The 25,845-nt window shown below is 44.0% G+C and overlaps 1 protein-coding gene across 10 annotated transcripts in view; it reads left to right on the top strand.

The window, feature by feature from the left end:
• Positions 1-432: 432 nt before the first annotated feature.
• Positions 433-25,845, top strand: part of MKI67 (marker of proliferation Ki-67) — a 29,737-nt gene continuing 4,324 nt past the window's right edge. For 2 of the 10 annotated variants that reach the window (XM_063616565.1, XM_055245520.2), the window contains exons 1-13: positions 444-747; positions 1,098-1,272; positions 3,630-3,708; positions 3,804-3,919; positions 7,307-7,373; positions 10,064-10,109; positions 10,591-11,670; positions 13,022-13,197; positions 14,204-14,516; positions 14,607-14,725; positions 14,836-15,007; positions 16,123-16,278; positions 17,206-25,502. In XM_063616565.1, the coding sequence (XP_063472635.1) occupies positions 1,181-1,272; positions 3,630-3,708; positions 3,804-3,919; positions 7,307-7,373; positions 10,064-10,109; positions 10,591-11,670; positions 13,022-13,197; positions 14,204-14,516; positions 14,607-14,725; positions 14,836-15,007; positions 16,123-16,278; positions 17,206-25,502 (10,713 nt within the window). In that variant the 5' untranslated portion in view covers positions 444-747; positions 1,098-1,180. Of the gene's footprint in view, positions 748-1,097; positions 1,273-3,629; positions 3,709-3,803; positions 3,920-7,306; positions 7,374-10,063; positions 10,110-10,590; positions 11,671-13,021; positions 13,198-14,203; positions 14,517-14,606; positions 14,726-14,835; positions 15,008-16,122; positions 16,279-17,205; positions 25,503-25,845 lie in introns of all 10 variants that reach the window. The other 8 variants (XM_063616582.1, XM_063616561.1, XM_063616590.1 and 5 more) reach the window with 8 other exon arrangements.

A 25,845-nucleotide genomic window follows, 5' to 3' on the forward strand; every position in this document is an offset into this window, starting at 1 on the left:
AACTCCCGGGCTCAAGGGATCCTCCCGCTTCAGCTTCCCAAAGTGCGGGGATTATCGGCGTGAGCTACCGCGTCCCGCCTGTTTTTAATTTTTAGCAGTTTTAAATCTTCTGGCAATGAGTAACGTTATAGTGTCCCAGGTGTTTGGTCCTTTAAGAAAAGGATGGCAGGACGGGTTATCTCGGTAGGAACGTGTTCCACCTCCGCCCTCCGCCAGCCGCCCTCACAGGGGATGCACCCAGGTGTTTTCCTCCGGATGAAGGAGGGGTTCGCCCGCGGACACGCCAGCCCCGCCCCGGGAGCCCGTTTTCCCCGCCCACGCCCTGCGCGCCCTTCCTATTGGTTCCATGCCGCGCTTTCCCGTTCAATCACAGCGCTTAGCGCCAGAATTTGAATCTAAGTTTTCGTTTGAATTGGGCGGGAGCGCCGGGCTGGAAGAAGGAAGTGGCGGGCTGACGCGGCGGGCGGGTGGGAGGACTCGGCGGCAGCCGCTAGAGCCGGGCGCCCGGGGACGTAGCCTCTAGGGCCACCGGGTCCCCGTCAGGGGCGGCGGCGGGAACAGCGGGGACTGCAGGCCAAGGCGGAGCGAGCGCGGCCCCGCGGGCTGCGGCCCGGTGTGTGCGGAGCGTGGCGGGCGCAGCTTACCGGGCGGAGGTGAGCGCGGCGCCGGCTCCTCCTGCGGCGGACTTTGGGTGCGACTTGACGAGCGGTGGTTCAACAAGTGGCCTTGCGGTCCGGATCGTCCCAGGTGAGCTGCGGCCGGGACTCCTGGGAGCTGTCCGGGGTCGAGGGCTGAGCCGCGGGGACCCCCCGACCTCTGCGGGGACGGGCAGGGGACAGACGCGCGGCCTTGGCCCCACTCCTCCTGGGCTCTGGCGAGGGCGTCTCGGTGGAAGCTCCCAGGAGGCGCAGGCGCTGGCGACAACACCCCAGCCGCGGGTCTTTGGGGCTCTGGGGGCGCCGGGGCTGCGGTCGGATCATCCTGGGGTCCCCGATGGCTAGCTGCGGTGTGCGCTTCTGTGGCCGGGGATAGGCGAATTGGGCACGCGGCCCTTCTTAGCTCCTTTGCTGTCAGAGTAACCCGCACCTCTTTTGCAGTGGAAGAGTTGTAAATTTGCTTCTGCAAACCTTTTGGTACCTGGCCTTCCTCTACGGATTATACTCAACTTATTGTTTAGAAAATGGGGCCCACGAGACGCCTGGTTACTATCAAAAGGAGCGGGGTCGACGGTCCCCACTTTCCCCTGAGCCTCAGCAGCTGCTTGTTTGGAAGGTGAGCCCCGCGGGCGCGCGCGGACGTTTGAGCTGAGAAAGAGGAAAATATCTTAGTCACAGTATGCAGTCCAGAAACTCTAGGATTCGGTCCTGCCGTCACTTTTCCTTGGTGTTTCTCCCAATCCTTACTAAGTTGACATAGCTGTGTTTTGTTTGTTTTACTAAATATAAATTTGATGCTAGTGTTTGTATGTTTAAGTGGTTTTAAAAATCAAGCCAATTTAAAAAATCGATTTTCTAATCTTGCGATAAAGAAAGATATAGATGATCTTCATATGTCACTGGCTTCAGGCAGGCGTCTGAAGACACTGTGCGCCCCCGAGTCCCTCCACAGTGGGCATCACTGGCCACTGGGGACACTGAGAGAATGAAGGAAGGAAGCCATACACTTGCCTCTTGGCTCTTTGTGTGGCAATAGGAAAATGGGACAGAAAGTCTTCCTGCCTGAAGTTTGAGAACTTTTCCTCTTATGTTGCTGTCCTGTTTGGTGGTGGTAATAACCCTGTCCCTGTATAACAGGTACAGTTGCTGACAGTGCCCCTATCTGCCTCTGACATCTGTCCCACTAGAGGCACTTCCTGTGTGGTCTGGGCCCTGAATCCCATCCCGGCCTCACCGTGTCCTCCCAACCCCATCCCCTTCCTTGTTCCTCCCGTCTAAGGCATTCTAAGCCTTTGTTCATCTTGGTACTTCTTACACACTTGGAAGTTTGTGATGGGAAAGTTCTCCCCTTCCCCAAGCTTGTGTGATTTCCATCATTCAGGCATCAGATGAAATGTCACCTCCGAAGAAGCCTTGCATGGAAACTTGTATTTCTAACCCCACAGCTTCAGGGGTGAGTTGTGGGTTTGTCTCCCACTAGGCTGAGCTCCCCAAAGGCAAAGACTGTCTTGTTACTAATCATGTGCGCAGGGCCAGGGATGGTGTCTGGCATAGGGGGTGTGATCAATACCTAGCATTCTGGCAAGGGTCAGTAGAAACATGGACTGGAGCCATGGATTTGCAATCTCTTGAGAGCAGTGGTTCTCACAGGAGGGTCATCTTACCTTCCAGGAGTCATTTGAATTTCCATGTCACAATAAAGGAGGGGGGCATGCGCTGTCGTCGCGGAGGAGAGGTCAGGGTGGGCATCCTACCAGGCTCAGGGCAGCCTCCACAATACAGAAGCATCTGGCCCAAGATGCCAACAGTGCCAAAGCTCAGAAACACCCATCTATAGTCCTCCTGCCAAACAAATTCTCACTTATAAGGGATAGTCTCTCCTTTGCTCAGATGTCTTGTTACCTTAAAATCAAATTATTTTATTGGGGTTAAGGAAGCTTTTCACTTTCCATAGATACCTTTCTCTTGAAAAGGAAAAATATAAACATTTCATCTCAAGTGGCAGTCCTTTTGCTTTTTATACAGTACTCCTTGAATATATTTTCATGCAAGATTTTACAATTTAGAAAATAATTCCTAAGTGTTTGGTCACATGACCTGGGTGGGAAGAGAGATTCTTAGACTCCAAAGGTTCGGATGGAGAACAGACAGGCCATTGCATAGTTTGTTCAAATTTCTAAGATCACGGGCTTGAACAGGAACACTGAAGACTCCAGGAACCTACTAACGAACTCTTCTGATTATTAGTTTGTGTAGGTTTAGGAATTGTCTCTTCTGCTACTTTGCCATGGTGTTACTTTCTGTGGAAAAACAAGTTGAATTTAGATTTTTTTTTTATTGCGTGCAAATTAGTATTTTTATTGTTTAGAGACTTGAATCTGTCAGTAAATTCAGTGTGGTTTTAAAACAACAATGAAAAGCTCACCCATAATGAGCATTTACTATATGCTAGGCAAATTAGTGACATGTACAACCATTTAATTGAACATCACATGATATAGGTTCTAAGGTAATCTCTTTATTGTATATGAAGAAACTGATGCACAGAAGTGCTAGCATGAAATAAGCACATTTGGGGATGATTAAACCTCTAAACATATTTAACATTACAAACAAACGTTTTTGAAAAAGCACAGAGTATTAAAAATAGTCATTTTCCAAAATTGATGTAAGTACTCCTTAATTGTGTCTTTTAAGTATAGCTTTTCATATAAAAGGTAATTCAGTTTGTATTCTAGTGTTTTCCCTTATTTTTATGTACTCTGTTTTAAAGATCTAATAGTTACATGTTTAATACTTCCAAAAGTTCTTTGCAAAATGCAAGATCGTTTACATTGCCCATTTTGTCTGTTACTCCTTTATGTCATATTTACAGATCAAACATTCTAGTCAAATTGTGTTTTATTTTGGGAAATTGAGGTAATGTTTTAAAAAGTTGCAACAACCAAAAAAACCTTCTTCTTTTGCATGAAGGGGCGTTGAATGTGACATCCGTATCCAGCTTCCTGTTGTGTCAAAACAACATTGCAAAATTGAAATCAATGAGCAGGAGGTGAGTGGTTTTTTTGGAGATCTACTTTTAAAGCTTTTTAGTTCACTTTTAATCTGTTCATTAGTTACATATTTTCCCCTTCTTTTCACTTGCAGGCAATATTACATAATTTCAGTTCCACAAATCCAACACAAGTAAATGGGTCTGTTATTGATGAGCCTGTACGGCTAAAACATGGAGATGTAATAACTATTATTGATCGTTCTTTCAGGTAGGTAAAAGCTGATTGGTCTAACAGTAAATGTCATCTTCTGATTAACCATAAACTAGTGTCAGTCAACTGTCATTCTTCTTTAATGTTCATGGATGTCAAAGTATTTCAGGTTTTCATTCTCAACACTAATCTTAATTTAAAAGGATATGATTCTAGGAAGATGACTAATTGGGACAAAATGTGATGGAATTCAAGGATTTGGGTGCAAATAATTATGCAGAGGGAGGCTGACCTTGTCCTAAAGGAGTTTGTTATTTTCTTCCAAGTGTTTTGAAACTGCATGAGATTTTTCTATTCTTTTTTATTTTAAAGCAAAATATACACAGAGAAAAAGGTACAAAACAAGATGGACAGGTCAATTTATCATATGAACACCCTTTTCATCACCACCTATTATGGACTGATATGTGCTCTCTCAAAATTCATATTTTGAATTCCTAACCCCTCGTACCTTAGGATGTAACTGTATTTGGAAAGAGGGCATTTAAAAAGGCAATGAAGGCTTTTTGAGGCCATTAGTATGGGCCCTAATCTGATGACTGGTGTCATTATAAGAGGATATTAGGGAACACGTGCACAGAGGAAAGCCCATGAGAAGAGGCAGCAAGAAGGCAGCCATCTGCAAGTCAAGGAGAGAGGCGCTGAGAAATCCAATCCAGCTGACACCTTGCTCTTGGACTTCCAGCCTCCAGCACTGAGAAGGGCATGTCTGTTGTGCAAGGCATTCAGTCTGTGGGACTTTATTATGGTGGCCCTAGCAGACTAATACACCCTCAGCTCATATAGAACATTCCCAGAAGCTTTTTTAAAATGCTGTTTTCTAATCACTACTTCATTCCCTCAGCAAGTAAACCACCGTTTTGGCTTTTAGGATATTGTAAACGTCTTGAGTTGCACTACCTAAGCATGGATCTCTGAACACTACAGTTTTGTCTGTTCTTATGAAAGTCCTTACCAGTGATATAAGAATGCATACATTTGTGCCTGGCTTGTGCTTTTATGTGTGTGAGATTCATAGCATGTTGGACATCTCTGTAGTTTGTTCTTTCTCATGGCATAAGTATTTCACTGAAAAAAACATGTTTAATATATACAATAATATACATAACTATAAAGAATTCATTCATTCTTGATGGACATTTGACTAATGTCCATATATAATATATTATAATATATAATATTAATAATATATAATATTAATATATAATCATATTATATATTATATAGTATATATTACATATACTATATAATATAATAATATATACTAAATATATACTATATAATATTATATATAATACATACTATAGAATATTATACTATATAATATATACATATATAATATATTTTATATATATAATATATATGTATATATACACACACATACACAGATAGACACACTCCCATTAGATTCAAATATTCTATAATCTCAGTAAGTTTTCCCCTACTATTCTAAGAGATATGTTCAAATCACCTACTGGGGATTGTTTGATTGATTTGTTTTTATCTCTATCAGTTTTTGCTTTGTATATTTTGAAGCTGTACTATTGTGTACAAACTTAGAATCATGTCTTCTTGGTGCATGAAACTCTTTGTCATTTAGAGATATCCTCTTTTTAGTAGTGCTTTCTTTTCTGCTTAATGTTTCCTTTGGATGGTGAGTATGGCTAAACTAATTTCCTTTTGATTAGTGCTTGTGTAGTATAACTATTTCCACCCCCTTAATTTTAACTTTTCATAATTGTTATGGTTTGTCTCGGAACCTGTTGTCAGGTGAACTCTTGTGTTTAACTGGAATGTCTTCTTGCTGGATTGATCCTTATATAAAATGAACTTTTTCTCTATGAATAACTTGTCTGAGATGATTTTGTCTCATGTTAGTACAGTACACCAGTTCCCCTCTGCTTGCTGTTTGCATGGTATATCTTTTCCCATGCTTTTATTTCAAAAGATTGTGTCTTTGAATCAAAATTGTGTCTCTTGTAGACAACGTATTAGTTGGGTCATTTAAAAATCCATTCTGCTAAATGGATCTCTGTTGTTGTCTTCATTTGTATTAGCTGTTTTTTAATGCACCACTTAAATTCCCTGGTCATTTCTTTTACTGTGCTTCTTGAAAGTTTGCCTTCATTTTTAAGAGTATTTTTATTGAATACAGACTTCTATGTAGGAAGTTTTTCTTTTTTTCTTTCTTTTTTGTTTGTTTGTTTGTTTGTTTTTGAGACAGAGTCTTGCTCTGTCACCCAGGCTGAAGTGCAGTGGTGTGATCTTGGCTCACTGCAACCTCCGCCTTCCAGGTTCAAGTGATTCTCATGCCTCAGCCTCCCAAGCAGCTGGGATTACAGGCATGCGCCACAACGCCTGGCTAATTTTTGCAATTTTTAGTAGAGACGGCGTTTCACCATGATGGCCAGGTTGGTCTGGAACTCTTGGTCTCAAGTGATCCACCCGTTTCAGCCTCCCAAAGTGCTGAGATTACAGGCATGAGCCACCGAACCCGGCCTATAGGTAGGAAGCTTTTGATGTGTATTGAAGAGCTGAACTATTTTTCCAAAACAAGATATTATCCAAATTGAGATAAATTCAGATGATTAAAGACATCCAACAAAGATTAGAAAGTGAATCTTAGAGAGACTTGATTCCAAACTCTCTACCATGAGAAACAATTTCAGATATCTGACTGCTTCAAATCTTACTTAGGTTGCCTATAAATTCAAATCAGGTCATTTCACTTCGGCCAAAAAGTTTTCATTATGCAAAATAAAGGATTGCTTCTATGACTTGATCACTGAGGTTTGCCAGGACAATTATGTATCTTGCTAAATGTGATCTTCCTAAGATGTACCTGTCTTGTTCAGATACAGACTGAGTATGTGGGAAACTGAAGTGATCATAGTGTTCTAAAATATAGCTTTGTAGTTACCCTGTAGTGTAAGCGTAGCTTTTTATTTACCCTGAAGTATGTGACTTCACAACCTGAGAAAGATTCAGTTACCTACAGGCTTCCTGGCTGGCCTTCCAAGCTGTCAGATGATTTCCATGGACTTAAACTTGAAGAAACTTGACTTTGCTCTCGTGTCCATTAGCTTCTGTCATAGGTGCTCGGGAATATTGTCAAATCATACCTGGGCTAGTCGTCAGTGATCAGAAGTTAATCTGAGTCTCCAGCCTCTGACAGTCGTGTTTCAAAACAAACTTGACGCAACTAATCCTAGTTTTTAGTGTAAAAGCACTTTTCTAACTCTAAATTTATTTCTTTATATAAGGCGACGTCTTGAACTAAACCCAAAGTTTGTTCCTTGATCCTTGGACATTAAGTGGATATGGAGACTTCTGTCCCAGGGTATAAATTTTTAATCAGGATCTTTGTTGTTCTATAAACTGCAGATATGAAAATGAAAGTCTTCAGAATGGAAGGAAGTCAACTGAATTTCCAAGAAAAATACGTGAACAGGTGATAGAAAATATCCAAGTTTGGGCTGATTCTTTTTGATGATATGAAATCATTTATGTATGCTTTAATGATTTCTTACTTGAAATCAGTTACAAAGAGGGTGGTTACTGTTATAGTAGGAAGATGTAACTAAAGTATTAAAACAAGTTGAACTTAGACATATTAAAATAATCTAAAATGATATTTCCTCTTTATTGTTAAAAATCAGAGCACTAAGTTGGTCTTACACTTTTAGCCAAAAAGTCTATTAGAGTATGTTAGGAGCTTTTTGCAAGCCCATGATTAGGAGAACCCCAACACATAGAGCTAACATTTGGGAATTGCATTATCTGGTAGCTCATTTTGTCTCCCAGTCATTGTACTCATCCATCTTTATGTGTCTGAAATAATCACATTATGAAAATCGTGAGTGCCAAAGATGCTTCTCTATTTTGATAGTTGACCCATGAAACAGGAAGAGGGATCCTGTGCTTTGTCTTGTGAGAGAACCCCATAGTTTGAGTGTATCAGTGTGGAACAGGTATTCTAATTGTACAGCTTATGAAAACATAATTGTCGACACGTGCTTCGAAATTTAGATAGTTTGAGTGTGTCAGTGTGGAAGAGGTATTTTAGTTGTACAGCTTATTAAAACACAATTGTCGGCATGTGCTTGGAAATTTAGTGGGATTTAGGCTTAGGATAAGCCCTGAGAATTCATATTTTTCCTACATTTTAGAGTGCTCCTAAAGCTAGTTTCAGATGAGCTCCTTGGAATATCTTGGCTTAGGAGAGTTATCTTAGGTGCACCTGAAATTAGCAGTAGGTACTCTTGAATTTCAACATTTCTGCCTTTTTTTTTTTTCTGAGACGGAGTCTCGCTCTGTCACCCAGGCTGAAATGCAGTGGTGCAATCTCGGCTCACTGCAACCTCCGCCTCCCGGGTTCAAGCAATTCTCCTGCCTCAGCCTCCTGAGCAGCTGGGACTACAGGTGCACACCACCATGCCTGACTAATTTGTGTATTTTTAGTAGAGACAGGGTTTCACCATATTGGCCAGGCCGGTCTCGAACTCCTGACCTCGTGATCCGCCCACCGGGGCCTCTCAAAGTGCTGGGATTACAGGCTTGAGCCACCATGCCCAGCCCATTCTGCCATTTAAGTACTGCTTCTTCCCTAGAGGAACAGCCTTAATGTTGAATCTGGTGGTCATCAGTTCCTGCGCTGGCAGCTTGTTTCTGAGGCATCCCACACTGTAGCCACCAGGCAACTTGCTAGTCTATGGGAGTAAATAAACCAAAAAGCCAGTTGAACTGCGGGTTAGATATGTGCCACTCAGCAGTCTAGGAACTGTTCCGTTACTGGTCTGTGATAAGTAAGTACTGAAATGGAGTATGTAGGAAATATGACAGCAATTCAAAAGCAATTTTATGGCTATTGAATATAATCATACAACAAAAGTGAGATTATATACTATACATATTCATAATTTTATTAGTAGTTCATTTATATTGTTTAGTCATAAGATTCTTGTTTCACTTCAGATTGGAAATAAAAAACCATCCCTCACATAGTTTTAGAAGCAAGGTGTTAGGTATCAAGAAACTTGAAATTGATTAACTAAGGAAGTTAGATTCTTTGCCTTTGGTAATATTTTTTAGATATTTTCTTAATAATTCAGATGATAAGCTTTTCTTCCTTTGGGACATCAGACTTTTATAAAAGTTATATATATATGTTATTCTTTAGTTCTTCCACCCTTCCGGAAACAATTCCATGAAGGAAAGTTAGGGCACTGTCTCTGGGGAGCCAGGTGGGGGCGCTGCACCTGCTCCCAGGCTGTGAGGTTGCAGAACCTGTGAATGTACCATGTGTGCCTGTGCCACGAATTTACTTAGGGTGAATCTAGGCTCTCAGATCCACCCTAAGTATCCACCAGCCAAGAGGGCGCACATGCCAAGTGGAGCCTCAGTTCATCCACAGGTCCTATGGCCCATTTGTGAGAAAACTGATGATGCAGTCAGCATTTCTGAGCTCATGGGGGGTTACAGATCTTTAGTATAGGTGATGTTTAATATTGACTTTGGTTCTTCCACAATAGGATGTTGGGAAATAACTTTAAAGGAAGTTATAAAAACGCACCGAGGTTTGATTTTAGTAATTTTAAGCCTCTAGTTTGTTTCCTATTAATCACTCACTATTTTTTAACGAGTCAGCTAAGAAGTACTTTTATCCTGACCACTAGCTCCCAACTGACTTGCTCATTTCTCAAACAGTCTTTAGAAGTCATATAGGAGTGGTTTGGTAAAGAAAACAATTTTTTATTATTTTTATTTTTTGAGACGGAGTCTCACTTTATTGCGCAGGCTAGAGTGCAGTGGTGCAATCTCTGCTCACTGCAACTTCTGCTTCCCGGGTTCCAGCAATTCTCCTGCCTCAGCCACCTGAGTAGCTGGGACTACAGACACCTGCCACCACATCCAGCTAATTTTTGTATTTTTAATAGAGATGAGGTTTCGTCATGTTGGCCAGGCTATTCTCAAACTCCTGACCTCAAGTGATCCGCCCACCTTGGCCTCCCAAAGTGCTGGGATTACAGGCATGAGCCATCGTGCCCAGCCAGAAAAAATAATCAATAATATTTTCACTGTTGTGACTGTCATCATTTAGAAAGGCCTGCAAATAACCGTTCTTATTTTCCCAACTTACAGGAGCCAGCACGTCATGTCTCAAGATCTAGCTTCTCTTCTGACCCTGGTGAGTAGTGGTTGGGTTTTGTTCCAGAATCCTGAAAGATCAGGTCTTTGCGAAGCATATTGGCAAAGAAGGGGCAACAAGAATGCAAGTGCTAAATGTCTAGCCTGTCAGAAATGGAGGAGGTGTCATTTAACATGTCAACAACAGACAGATGCCTAACTTTCCCTTGGTGACTGATGGTGTGCTATGCTTAGGAGAGACTAGATATGAGAAAATTGCCTGTTCAGCTGTCAACTCAGTTCTCAATAGTTAGATAGCATGTGATATTTTATACTGGTTATTGGAGCTGATGTGATTTATTTATTTGTATCATAATACTAGTATCATAAGACTCGCAAGTTTTAGGCATTAAATAATTTGTAGGCCAAGTAAAAGCTAGCTTATAAGACAACCTGAAACAATTAAAATATTGAATTCCACAAATGTTAATCATTGAGAAAATGTTGAACTTCTGTTTCTTATTTCATAATTCATTGCCAAGATGAGAAAGCTCAAGATTCCAAGGCCTATTCAAAAATCACTGAAGGAAAAGTTTCAGGAAGTCCTCAGGTACATATCAAGAATGTCAAAGAAGACAGTACTGCAGATGACTCAAAAGACAGTGTTGCTCAGGGAACACCTAATGTTCGTTCCTCAGAACATGCTGGATGTAATGGCAGAAATGCAGCTGATCCCATTTCTGGGGATTTTAAAGAAATTTCCAGGGTTAAATTAGTGAGCCGTTATGGTGAATTGAAGTCTGTTCCCACTACACAATGTCTTGACAATAGCAAAAAAAATGAATCTCCCTTTAGGAAGCTTTATGAGTCAATGAAGAAAGAGTTGGATGTAAAATCACAAAAAGAAAATGTTCTACAGTATCGTAGAAAATCTGGATTACAAACTGATTACACAACAGAAAAAGACAGTGCTGATGGTTTACAGGGGGAGACCCAACTGTTGGTCTCGTGTAAGTCAAGACCGAAATCTGGTGGAAGCAGCCATGCTATGGCAGAGCCTGCTTCACCTGAACAAGAGCTTGACCAGAACAAGGGGAAGGGAAGAGACGTGGAGTCTGTTCAGACTCCCAGCAAGGCTGTGGGCGCCAGCTTTCCTCTCTATGAGCCGGCTAAGATGAAGACCCCTGTACAATATTCACAGCAACAAAATTCTCCACCAAAACATAAGAACAAAGACCTGTATACTACTGGTAGAAGAGAATCTGTGAAGCTGGGTAAAAGTGAAGGCTTCAAGGCTGGTGATAAAACTCTTACTCCCAGGAAGCTTTCAACTAGAAATCGAACACCAGCTAAAGTTGAAGATGCAGCTAACTCTGCCGCTAAGCCAGAAAATCTCTCTTCCAAAACCAGAAGAAGTATTCCTACAGATGTGGAAGTTCTACCTACAGAAACCAAAATTCACAATGAGTCATTTTTAACTCTGTGGCTCACTCAAGTTGAAAGGAAGATCCAAAAGGATTCCCTCAACAAGCCTGAAAAATTGGGCACTACAGCTGGACAGATGTGCTCTGGGTTACCTGGTCTTAGTTCAGTTGATATCAACAACTTTGGTGATTCCATTAGTAAGTTTATTTAATTGTAAATTTATTTTTTCTAAAAGATGAACACCTTCTATATAGCTGTGAGACCTTCATTCATTCCGTAGTGATTAGCTTTGTGGAAGAGAATGTAAGCACATAAGGCACAGGGATAAGGCAGACAGGCACGCTGTTTTCGCTGATAGATGAATACTGAAGGCCTAGGTAATTATAACAAGGAATGACAGAGGAGATGGAGGTTGTCAGGGAAGCATGAAGCAGGGGTTATTGAAGGAGATAGGGTGGCCCCCAAAATGTTTGATTCTCCTCCATCTATCACAAAATAGAAAAGAGAATAATCATAATTGCTTTTCACATGGAGTTTAATTCTGAACTACAATCAACTGTATCATGAGTTTGGTCATGTGGAATAAATCACTGGAAATCATTGAACATAGCGGTAGTTCTCAGGTGTTGATACTCTGCTTTCAGAGTGTCCTACAAACAATTTGCTGTAAACACTGGACTGTACCCATGTGTCTATATGCCAGGCAAATTTCCATGTGCTTGGCAGACATGAACACTTGATCCTTGGTGCAGTAGCAGTGCCCGTGGCTAGGTTGTCTTTTTAGATCTATGTCACACGTGAGGAAACGCACAACCCAAGGCCACCCAGGAAGTGGCAGAGATAGGACCTTTATAGCAGGTATGGTAGCTCCTTGGGAGCTTCCTACACTCCTAGGCATTGGCTATTAGAAGAAAATTTGTCTGGGCCACAGACGCAGTATTCGTACTCCAGGCTCTGTTTCTGCAGGTGGCCCATAGCGGTGGGGCATGAGGCTATCGATAAAATAAGGTTTGTAACATCAGTCTCAGTGTTCCACCAAGCCTCCTAGTGGGGAAGCATCACTTAGGCAAGGGATTTACATTAACTGGTGGCTCAGGAAAATGTGTGGCCAGGACTGGGCTCCTGTGAATTGACTCAGAACCACCTGGAGGAGATTTTACAGCTCATGCATTCTGGTCACTGGGTGGCTCAGGGTGAGGCCCAGGTGCATGTCTTTAGAGAGTTCTCTCTGGCTGTCGTCCCCCTACTCCAAGGTGAAAGCTGCTGCTGCAGACTCCTCCTTTCTGTGTCCACACATAATGTTTCAACGTTTTAAAGAAAGCCTCTGTACTGTCCAGTGGGAACTTGACGTCTTAGTGGCCACTCCCGCAATCCTTTAGGAACTCTTAGTAGTTTAGCTTCACCAGGATTGCAAGAATAGAGGCGTGCCGTAGGTGCTGTGTTTCGATGACTTTTCACTTGGTTCATCTTTAATGCTAATGTGAAATAAGTGACTGGTCTTAGTATGTTTTTTCATTGCTCTTTCCACGTTTGTATTCGTTACTTTAGATGAGAGTGAGGGAATACCTTTGAAAAGAAGGCGTGTGTCCTTTGGTGGGCACCTAAGACCTGAATTATTTGATGAAAACTTGCCTCCTAATACGCCTCTCAAAAGGGGAGAAGCCCCAACCAAAAGAAAGTCTCTGGTAACGCACACTCCACCTGTCCTGAAGAAAATCATCAAGGTGAGTTGAACAAGCAGCATTCCCATTCACGCACAGTGGCTCACACACCGGGTACCTATTCCTTTCCAAATACTGACACAAGTAGAATTATGATGAAGACCTTTATTTATTTATTTATTTATTTATTTATTTATTTATTTTTTAAAGAAACAAGTTTTTAAAAAGAAGAATGAAAGCTCATTGATGTGGGCGCCAGCAGATGAGCCCCTGGGTCCCTGACTGTGGTGCTGATGCGACCGAGTCGGGGGAGTCCTTGATGTCCTTTTCGTGCAGAAGTTCCCAGACACCCACGCTTACTTCACTGCATAATCACCTGCAGGCACCATCAGAACAGCCAATTACAAAGATTCTGGATACATTACCACATCGACCCATAAGGATTGTTTTATTTTCTTTTAGAGTTACAAGGCTATAGTTAAGGCATTTACCTGGTGTAAAGGAAAATCATCAATGGCACATCTACCTTTTACACCCTCAGCTCTTTAGAACATTTGCTTACCTGTTCCTTTGCTGTGTTGTCCTTCCTGGGTTTTACACCCCTGGGAAGTCATGGCCCTATAGCTCATAACCTTCGTAATAGGGCCTGGGCGGTCTTTCTTTTCTTCTCTTCCCAACAGGAGTGGAAAATGCTGCCTGGCTCCCTTTCCATTTTACACTGGCTCCCAGGGGCAAGCGGCCCTCCTTCCACGTGAGGGGCGGGCTGCCCATGGCTGGTATTTACTGGGACTGAGATCAGACCCTGCTTGTCTTTCACTGATCAGGACGTTCCTTCCGCCTTTCCACCTGAAATGACCTCACTTCAGACTTGGCCTGCCTCTGTTTCCTTTTTTTCCTTAAATGACTGAGACAGTCTCACCTCTACCATAGTCTTGAAAGACAGTGGCTTAAGCATTTGATGCCTCAAGATTTAAACAGCTGAAATTCTTAACTGAATAGGTTTTTATCAGTCATTCCAGAGATGTTACATCCTTGTTAAGGCTTCTTGTAAACAATTTTGTCTTGTCAGGAACAGCCTCAACCATCAGGAAAACAAGAGTCAGCTTCAGAAATCCATGTGGAAGTGAAGGCACAAAGCTTGGTTATAAGCCCTCCAGCTCCTAGTCCTAGGAAAACTCCAGTTGCCAGCGATCAACGCCGTAGGTCCTGCAAAGCAGCCCCTGCTTCCAGCAGCAAATCTCAGACAGAGGTTCCTAAGAGAGGAGGGAGAAAGAGCGGCAACCTGCCTTCAAAGAGAGTGTCTATCAGCCGAAGTCAACATGATATTTTACAGATGATATGTTCCAAAAGAAGAAGTGGTGCTTCAGAAGCCAATCTGATTGGTTAGTCTTACATTAGAATACATATATTAAGGTGAATTTTTTCATGAATGCTAGTTTTTGAAAAGTTTCATCATCTTTTCCCTTCGACAGTTGCAAAATCGTGGGCAGATGTAGTAAAACTTGGTGCAAAACAAACACAAACTAAAGTTATAAAACATGGTCCTCAAAGGTCAATGAACAAAAAGCAAAGAAGACCTGCTACTCCAAAGGTAGGGGCCTCACTGAATGGCTGCTTTACACATACCGGTGTCATCGAAGCTTGCATTCAGTGTGGATTTATGCTTTAATGTCCCGTTTACCTCCTTCCTGTTTTCTACAGAAGCCTGTGGGCGAAGTTCACAGTCAATTTAGTACAGGCCACGCAAACTCTCCTTGTACCATAATAATAGGGAAAGCTCATACTGAAAAAGTTCATGTGCCTGCTCGACCTTACAGAATGCTCAACAACTTCGTTTCCAACCAAAAAATGGACTTTAAGGAAGATCTTTCAGGTAAAAACATAGCCTTAGATCTTATAAATCTTTTGACTCTACTGTTTTTTACGGTGTTAATGTTTGTTTTGCTAACTTTGTTTATCTGCTGTGAAAGAGATTATAAAATAAATGATTCAGTCACCCTTCTGGGGTCTTAGTGTTCAGGGAAGATAAACCTGGTTTGGCTTGCAAGGACAAGTCTCTGCTAATTTTTGGGATCACATGTCCTGCGTGAAATAGGTGTGGAAATGTCAAATGCATGTCTTTACCCTGGAGAGCAGCGTATACATAGAAATCTGGAAGGTGCTTTATGGTGAAGTGAGTTAACTTGTTATCTGCAGCTACACTAATAGTTTATCCCAGGTGTGGACCAGTTGTTTTTGAGCAATATTTTGTTTCTTCAGGATTTACTTTCTATGTAGCTTAACTTTCTTGAAAGAAAGCCCTATGAGAAGATTCCCGTAAACAATTGATTGTTGAAGAAATGTTTCCACTCAGTTTCCACTCTCAGTAAATTGTGGCCTGACTTGCGTAATTTAAAGTGGGGATGGCCGGCGCAGTGGCTCACGCCTGTAATCCCAACACTTTGGGAGCCTCAGGCCTCCTATCATTCCAAACGGAATGATAATGATATTAGATTTTCAAAAATATATATTATTACTTGACAGTACTAAAAATGGGCAGCTCTTTGTCATTTTCTAAAATGTGGATACATGTTATTTGTACTTAAAATCTAGAACTGAGCACCCAAGACTTTGAGAAGCATGAAGACATTTGGCTTCTAGATCCTAGCAGGGAGGCCTGTGGGTCTCGGGAGCCCATCACCAGCCTCCGTGCTGCAGAGCTCACGTGTGGGGTCTAGTTAGGAGGACCACAGAGGTCAGCTAACTTCATTTGTTTCCTTTCCAAGAAAAGCAAAGCAAAGAGCATAACATATCTTCTCTTTGCTCTCTTTTTTATAAAATCAGTACATTATTAATGGAATCACCCTTTTTATGAGGCCTACGTACCATGAATTCAAGGGAGGAATCTACTGTTATTTCCCACCATTTGCATGTTACATGTGAGGGCTGGGATGGTTGTTTGCATGTTAGCAATGTGTCAATCACTTTTCAAATATTTTCATTTAACAGGAATAGCTGAAATGTTCAAGACCCCAGTGAAGGAGCAACCACAGTTGACAAGCACATGTCACGTCGCTATTTCAGATTCAGAGAATTTGCTTGGAAAACAGTTTCAAGGAACTGATTCAGGAGAAGAACCTCTGCTCCCCACCTCAGAGAGTTTTGGTTGGTTTTCTTGTTTCCTGCCACTGTGATGTTTTGGGATAGGAACATACAGTATTATTTTTTTACAAGCAGGATGGTATTACTTCTCTAGAACAAATGTTCCTGGCACAAAATACCATTTCCATCTTCTCTGTTCTAATTGAAAGGGAGATTTCAATCAGCAGCTGAATTGACATTGGCATTCATTGACTTACATAGAAAGAAAGACTCCGTTAATGTGTGTAAATGACCTGTGTACACTTTTGGCTTCTTTATTATAAGTAACCAGGGTGACGTAGCAAAAAAATACAATGGTGTCTCACCATATTTACATATAAATTACTCAAATTCAAAATTACTGCCAATTACAAAACAGAAAGATAAGAGTTTGTATACTGTGCAATTATTCCTGCTAAACTTATAGGTGGGAGCAGGCCCGGGGTAAGTGTGAGATGGGAGATGAGAATCTATCTGGTCACTGTGTTCCTGTCATAGAGGGTACAACTTGCTACCCTGAAGATGTTTGTGGTAGGTAAATATTTCCTGTGTAATATGGACCCTAACCACTTAAGGATAATCCATGTTATTTTATTGGTGATTTAAGGCAAGAAACAGCTGTTTGTTTCTAATGTTTGAAGGAAACAATGCCTATATTTACGTCAATGACACAGGGCATGGCAACCTTTGGAGGATCCTTCTTAAGCAATATTTTTACCTCTATAGTCATTTCAGCATCTAACTTTGCTTAATGGTGACCCCACTATAGCACCAAATAACATTATTCTTAATTGCGCATGGCTCTTATAAGACAGATTTATAGACACATAGGTAGCCTCATGTCGTTAAGTGAATACGAAGCTAAATATTTACTATATTTTATGAGGCTATAATACTTGATTGACATGAGACACTAATAGAATGTATTTATTGTGTATGTTTTTATTTCAGGAGGAAATGCGTTCTTCAGTGCACAGAATGCAGCAAAACCGCCATCTGATAAGTGCTCTGCAAGCCCTCCCTTACGACGGCAGTGTATTAGAGAAAATGGAAACAGAGCAAAAGCGCCCAGGAACACCGACAAAATGACTTCCGCAGAGACAAAAACTTCAGATACTGAGACAGAGCCTTTAAAACCAGTATCCACTGCAAACAAGTCAAGAAGGTCTACAGAGTTCAGAAATATACAGAAGCTACCTGTGGAAAGCAAGAGTGAAGAAACAAATACAGACATTGTTGAGCGCATCCTAAAAAGATGTCAGAAGGCAACACTGCTACAACAAAGGAGAGAAGGAGAGATGAAGGAAATAGAAAGACCTTTTGAGACATATAAGGAAAATATTGAATTAAAAGAAAATGATGAAAAGATGAAAGCAATGAAGAGATCAAGAAGAACTTGGGGGCAGGAATGTGAACCAATGTCTGACCTGACAGACTTCAAGAGCTTGCCTGATACAGAACTCACGAAAGACACGGCACGTGGCCAGGATCTCCTCCAAACCCAAGATCATGCCACGGCACCAAAGAGTGAGAAGGGCAAAATCACTAAAATGCCCTGCCGGTCATCACAACCAGAACCAATAAACACCCCAACACACATAAAACAACGGCTGAAGGCATCCCAGGGGAGAGTGGGTGTGAAAGAAGAGCTCCTGGCAGTCGGCAAGCTCACACAGATGTCAGGGGAAACCACGCACACAGAGCCAGCAGGAGATGGCAAGAGCATTAGAATGTTTAAGGAGTCTCCAAAGCAGATCCTGGACCCAGCAGCCCATGTAACTGGAATGAAGAAGTGGCCAAGAACGCCTAAGGAAGAGGCCCAATCACTAGAAGACCTGGCTGGCTTCAAAGAGCTCTTCCAGACACCAGGTCCCGCTGAGGAATCAATGACTGATGAGAAAACTAACAAAATAGCCTGCAAATCTCCACCACCAGAATCAGTGGACACTCCAACAAGCACAAAGCAACGTCCTAAGAGAAGTCTTAGGAAAGCAAACATAGAGGAAGAATGCTTAGCACTCAGGAAACGAACACCATCAGCAGGGAAAGCCATGCACACGCCCAAACCAGCAGGAGGTGATGAGAAAGACATGAAAGCATTTATGGGAACTCCAGTGCAGAAACTGGACCTGGCAGGAACTTTACCTGGCAGCAAAAGACAGCTACAAACTCCTAAGGAAAAGGCCCAGGCTCTAGAAGACCTGGCTGGCTTTAAAGAGCTCTTTCAGACTCCTGGTCACACCGAGGAATTAGTGGCTGCCGGTAAAACCACTAAAATACCCTGCAAATCTCCACAGCCAGACCCAGTGGACACCCCAACAAGCACAAAGCAACTACCCAAGAGAAGTATCGGGAAAGCAGATGTAGAGGGAGAACTCTTAGCATTCAGGAAACTAACGCCATCAGCAGGCAAAGCCATGCACACGCCTAAACCATCAGTAGGTGAAGAGAAAGACATCAACACATTTGTGGGAACTCCAGTGCAGAAACTGGACCTGACAGAGAACTTAACCAGCAGCAAGAGACGGCCACAAACTCCTAAGGAAAAGGCCCAGGCTCTAGAAGACCTGACTGGCTTTAAAGAGCTCTTCCAGACCCCTGGTCATACTGAGGAAGCAGTGGCTGCTGGCAAGACTACTAAAATGCCCTGCAAATCTTCTCCACCAGAATCAGCAGACACCCCAACAAGCACAAGAAGGCAGCCCAAGACACCTTTGGGGAAAGGGGATGTACAGAAAGAGCTCTCATCCCTGAAGAAGCTCACACAGACATCAGGGGAAACCACACACACAGATAAAGTACCAGGAGCTGAGGATAAAAGCATCAACGTGTTTAGGGAAACTGCAAAGCAGAAACTGGACCCAGCAGCAAGTGTAACTGGCAACAAGAGGCAGCCAAAAACTAAGGAAAAGGCCCCACCCCTAGAAGACCTGGCCGGCTTGAAAGAGCTCTTCCAGACACCAGTATGCACTGACAAGCCCACGACTCATGAGAAAACTACCAAAATAGCCTGCAGATCACAACCAGACCCAGTGGACACACCAACAAGCTCCAAGCCACAGTCCAAGAGAAGTCTCAGGAAAGTGGACGTAGAAGAAGAATTCTTAGCACTCAGGAAACGAACACCATCAGCAGGCAAAGCCATGCACACACCCAAACCAGCAGTAAGTGGTGAGAAAAACATCTACGCATTTATGGGAACTCCAGTGCAGAAACTGGACCTGCCAGAGAACTTAACTGGCAGCAAGAGACGGCTACAAACTCCTAAGGAAAAGGCCCAGGCTCTAGAAGACCAGGCTGGCTTTAAAGAGCTCTTCCAGACACCAGGTCACACTGAGGAATCAATGACTAACGATAAAACTGCCAAAGTAGCCTGCAAATCTTCACAACCAGACCCAGACAAAAACCCAGCAAGCTCCAAGCGACAGCTCAAGACATCCCTGGGGAAAGTGGGCGTGAAAGAAGAGCTCCCAGCAGTTGGCAAGCTCACACAGACGTCAGGGGAGACTACACACACACACACACAGCCAACAGGAGATGGTAAGAGCATGAAAGCATTTATGGAGTCTCCAAAGCAGATCTTAGACTCAGCAGCAAGTCTAACTGGCAGCAAGAGGCAGCCAAGAACTCCTAAGGGAAAGTCTGAAGTCCCCGAAGACCTGGCCGGCTTCAACGAGCTCTTCCAGACCCCAAGTCACACTAAGGAATCAAAGACGAATGAAAAAACTACCAAAATATCCTACAGAGCTTCACAGCCAGACCCAGTGGACACCCCAACAAGCTCCAAGCCACAGCCCAAGAGAAGTCTCAGGAAAGCAGACATTGAAGAAGAATTTTTAGCATTTAGGAAACGAACGCCATCAGCAGGCAAAGCCATGCACACACCCAAACCAGCAGTAGGTGAAGAGAAAGACATCAACACATTTATGGGAACTCCAGTGCAGAAACTGGACCTGCCAGGAAATTTACCTGGCAGCAAGAGACGGCTACAAACTCCTAAGGAAAAGGCCCAGGCTCTAGAAGACCTGACTGGCTTTAAAGAGCTCTTCCAGACCCCTGGTCATACTGAGGAAGCAGTGGCTGCTGGCAAGACTACTAAAATGCCCTGCAAATCTTCTCCACCAGAATCAGCAGACACCCCAACAAGCACAAGAAGGCAGCCCAAGACACCTTTGGGGAAAAGGGATGTACAGAAAGAGCTCTCATCCCTGAAGAAGCTCACACAGACATCAGGGGAAACCACACACACAGATAAAGTACCAGGAGCTGAGGATAAAAGCATCAACGTGTTTAGGGAAACTGCAAAGCAGAAACTGGACCCAGCAGCAAGTGTAACTGGCAACAAGAGGCAGCCAAAAACTAAGGAAAAGGCCCAACCCCTAGAAGACCTGGCCGGCTTGAAAGAGCTCTTCCAGACACCAGTATGCACTGACAAGCCCACGACTCATGAGAAAACTACCAAAATAGCCTGCAGATCACAACCAGACCCAGTGGACACACCAACAAGCTCCAAGCCACAGTCCAAGAGAAGTCTCAGGAAAGTGGACGTAGAAGAAGAATTCTTAGCACTCAGGAAACGAACACCATCAGCAGGCAAAGCCATGCACACACCCAAACCAGCAGTAAGTGGTGAGAAAAACATCTACGCATTTATGGGAACTCCAGTGCAGAAACTGGACCTGCCAGAGAACTTAACTGGCAGCAAGAGACGGCTACAAACTCCTAAGGAAAAGGCCCAGGCTCTAGAAGACCAGGCTGGCTTTAAAGAGCTCTTCCAGACACCAGGTCACACTGAGGAATCAATGACTAACGATAAAACTGCCAAAGTAGCCTGCAAATCTTCACAACCAGACCCAGACAAAAACCCAGCAAGCTCCAAGCGACAGCTCAAGACATCCCTGGGGAAAGTGGGCGTGAAAGAAGAGCTCCCAGCAGTTGGCAAGCTCACACAGACGTCAGGGGAGACTACACACACACACACACAGCCAACAGGAGATGGTAAGAGCATGAAAGCATTTATGGAGTCTCCAAAGCAGATCTTAGACTCAGCAGCAAGTCTAACTGGCAGCAAGAGGCAGCCAAGAACTCCTAAGGGAAAGTCTGAAGTCCCTGAAGACCTGGCCGGCTTCAACGAGCTCTTCCAGACCCCAAGTCACACTAAGGAATCAATGACGAATGAAAAAACTACCAAAATATCCTACAGAGCTTCACAGCCAGACCCAGTGGACACCCCAACAAGCTCCAAGCCACAGCCCAAGAGAAGTCTCAGGAAAGCAGACACTGAAGAAGAATTTTTAGCATTTAGGAAACGAACGCCATCAGCAGGCAAAGCCATGCACACACCCAAACCAGCAGTAGGTGAAGAGAAAGACATCAACACATTTATGGGAACTCCAGTGCAGAAACTGGACCTGCCAGGAAATTTACCTGGCAGCAAGAGACGGCTACAAACTCCTAAGGAAAAGGCCCAGGCTCTAGAAGACCTGACTGGCTTCAGAGAGCTCTTCCAGACACCATGCACTGATAACCCCACGACTGATGAGAAAACTACCAAAATACTCTGCAAATCTCCACAATCAGACCCAGTGGGCACCCCAACAAGCACAAAGCAACGGCCCAAGAGAAGCCTCAAGAAAGCAGACGTAGAGGAAGAATTTTTAGCATTCAGGAAACTAACACCATCAGCAGGCAAAGCCATGCACACGCCTAAAGCAGCAGTAGGTGAAGAGAAAGACATCAACACATTTGTGGGGACTCCAGAGCAGAAACTGGACCTGCCAGGAAATTTACCTGGCAGCAAGAGACGGCCACAAACTCCTAAAGAAAAGGCCAAGGCTCTAGAAGACCTGGCTGGCTTCAAAGAGCCCTTCCAGACACCAGGTCACACTGAGGAATCAATGACTGATGACAAAATCACAGAAGTATCCTGCAAATCTCCACGGCCAGACCCAGTCAAAACCCCAACAAGCTCCAAGCGACAACTCAAGATATCCTCGGGGAAAGTAGGTGTGAAAGAAGAGGTCCTACCAGTCGGCAAGCTCACACAGATGTCAGGGAAGACCATGCAGACACACAGAGAGACAGCAGGAGATGGAAAGAGCATCAGAGCGTTTAAGGAATCTGCAAAGCAGATGCTGGACCCAGCAAACTATGGAACTGGGACGAAGAGGTGGCCAAGAACACCTAAGGAAGAGGCCCAATCACTAGAAGACCTGGCCGGCTTCAAAGAGCTCTTCCAGACACCAGATCACACTGAGGAATCAACAACTGATGACAAAACTACCAAAATAGCCTGCAAATCTCCACCACCAGAATCAATGGACACTCCAACAAGCAAAAGGAGGCGGCCCAAAACGCCTTTGGGGAAAAGGGATATAGTGGAAGAGCTCTCAGCCCCGAAGAAGCTCACACAGACCACACACACAGACAAAGTACCAGGAGGTGAGGATAAAAGCATCAATGTGTTTAGGGAAACTGCAGAACAGAAACTGGACCCAGCAGCAAGTGTAACTGGTAGGAAGAGGCAGCCAAGAACTCCTAAGGGAAAAGCCCAACCTCTAGAAGACCTGGTCGGCTTGAAAGAGCTCTTCCAGACACCAGTATGCACTGACAAGCCCACAACTGATCAGAAAACTACCAAAATAGCCTGCAGATCTCCAAACCCAGACCCAGTGGATACCCCAACAATCTTCAAGCCACAGTCCAAGAGAAGTCTCAGGAAAGCAGACGTAGAGGAAGAATTCTTAGCACTCAGGAAACGAACACCATCAGTAGGGAAAGCCATGGACACACCCAAACCAGCAGGAGGTGATGAGAAAGAAATGAAAGCATTTATGGGAACTCCAGTGCAGAAATTGGACCTGCCAGGAAATTTACCTGGAATCAAAAGACGGCCACAAACTCCTAAGGAAAAGGCCCAGCCTCTAGAAGACCTGACTGGCTTCAAAGAGCTCTTCCAGACACCAGGCACTGACAAGCCCACGACTGATGAGAAAACTACCAAAATAGCCTGCAAATCTCCACAACCAGACCCAGTGGACACCCCAGCAAGCACAAAGCAACGGCCCAAGAGAAGCCTCAGGAAAGCAGACGTAGAGGAAGAATTTTTGGCACTCAGGAAACGAACACCATCAGCAGGCAAAGCCATGCACACACCAAAACCAGCAGTAAGTGATGAGAAAAATACCAACACATTTGTGGAAACTCCAGGGCAGAAACTGGACCTGCTAGGAAATTTACCTGGCAGCAAGAGACAGCCACAGACTCCTAAGGAAAAGGCTGAGGCTCTAGAGGACCTGGCTGGCTTTAAAGAACTCTTCCAGACACCAGGTCACACTGAGGAATCAATGACTGATGACAAAATCACAGAAGTATCCTGTAAATCTCCACAGCCAGAGTCATTCAAAACCTCAAGAAGCTCCAAGCAAAGGCTCAAGATATCCCTGGTGAAAGTGGACATGGAAGAAGAGCCCCCAGCAGTCAGCAAGCTCACACGGACGTCAGGGGGGGCTACGCAAACACACGCACAGCCAGTGGGAGATAGTAAGAGCATCAAAGCATTTAAGGAGTCTCCAAAGCAGATCCTGGGCCCAGCAGCAAGTGTAAATGGTAGCAGGAGGCAGCTGAGAACCCGTAAGGAAAAGGCCCGTGCTCTAGAAGACCTGGTTGACTTCAAAGAGCTCTTCCCAGCACGAAGTCACACTGAAGAGTCAATGACTGTTGACAAAAACACAAAAATTCCCTGCCAATCTCCACCACCAGAACTAACAGACACTGCCACGAGCACAAAGAGATGCCCCAAGACACGTCTCAGGAAAGAAGTGAAAGAGGAGCTCTCAGCAGTTGAGAGGCTCACACAAACATCAGGGCAAAGCACACACACACACAAAGAACTAGCAAGTGGTGATGAAGGCATCAAAGTATTTAAGCAACGTACGAAGAAGAAACCAAACCCAGTAGAAGAGGAACCCAGCAGGAGAAGGCCAAGAGCATCTAAGGAAAAGGCCCAACCCCTGGAAGACCTGGCCGGCTTCAAAGAGCTCTCTGAAACATCAGGTCACACTCAGGAATCACTGCCTGCTGGCAAAGCCACTAAAATACCCTGCAAATCTCCCCCACTAGAAGTAGTAGACACCACAGCAAGCACAAAGAGGCATCTCAGGACACGTGTGCAGAAGGTACAAGTAAAAGAAGAGCCTTCAGCAGTCAAGTTCACACAAACATCAGGGGAAACCACGGATGCAGACAAAGAACCAGTAGGTGAAGATAAAGGCATCAAAGCATTGAAAGAATCTGCAAAACAGACACCGGCCCCAGCAGCAAGTGTAACTGGCAGGAGGAGACGGCCAAGAGCACCCAGGGAAAATGCCCAAGCCATAGAAGACCTAGCTGGCTTCAAAGACCCAGCACCAGGTCACACTGAAGAATCAATGACTGATGACAAAACCACTAAAATACCCTGCAAATCATCACCAGAACTAGAAGACACCGCAACAAGCTCAAAGAGACGGCCCAGGACACGTGCCCAGAAAGTAGAAGTGAAGGAGGAGCTGTTAGTGGTCGGCAAGCTCACACAAACATCAGGGGAAACCACGCACACCGACAAAGAGCCAGTAGGTGAGGGCAAAGGCACGAAAGCATTTAAGCAACCTGCAAAGCGGAAGCTGGACGCAGAAGATGGAATTGGCAGCAGGAGACGGCCAAGAGCACCTAAGGAAAAGGCCCAACCGCTAGAGGATCTGGCCAGCTTCCAAGAGCTCTCTCAAACACCAGGCCACCCTGAGGAACTGGCAAATGGTGCTGCTGATAGCTTTACAAGCGCTCCAAAGCAAACACCCGACAGTGGAAAACCTCTAAAAATATCCAGAAGAGTTCTTCGGGCCCCTAAAGTAGAACCCGTGGGAGACATGGTAAGCACCAGAGACCCTGTAAAATCACAAAGCAAAAGCAACACTTCCCTGCCCCCACTGCCCTTCAAGAGGGGAGGTGGCAAAGATGGAAGCGTCATGGGAACAAAGAGGCTACGCCGCATGCCAGCGCCAGAGGAAATCGTGGAGGAGCTGCCGGCCAGCAAGAAGCAGAGGGTCGCTCCCAGGGCAAGAGGCAAATCACCCAAACCCGTGGTCATCACGAAGAGAAGTTTGAGGACTTCTGCAAAAAGAATTGAACCTGCGGAAGAGCTGAACAGCAACGACATGAAAACCAACAAAGAGGAACACAAATTACAAGACTCAGTCCCTGAAAATAAGGTGAGAGGAAGTATTACAGCATCACTCAATATCATCTTGGATAGTTGTCAATTTCTGTGTTATACTTTGCATGTAACCTGACGTTGTAAGTGGTTATCCTTTCCCCAAAGGGTTTCCTTTAACACTGAATAACTGCAGGCCATGGTAAAGAATCTTCTTGGAACCTATAGAGGGAATAGACTAATTTGGGAAAAGAACTAGTCAAACATGATTAATGCAAACTTAGAAGAGTTTCTCAAGAGCCAAATGAGTAATGTTCATCTTCAAATGTTTAAAAAATTGATCAGAGGATAGGTGGGTGGTTCAGTTCCGTGTTCTGGATACTGAACACCTGGTCACCAAG

Source organism: Symphalangus syndactylus, chromosome 2 (assembly GCF_028878055.3).
Source record: "Symphalangus syndactylus isolate Jambi chromosome 2, NHGRI_mSymSyn1-v2.1_pri, whole genome shotgun sequence".
In the NCBI taxonomy this organism is placed as follows: domain Eukaryota; kingdom Metazoa; phylum Chordata; class Mammalia; order Primates; family Hylobatidae; genus Symphalangus; species Symphalangus syndactylus.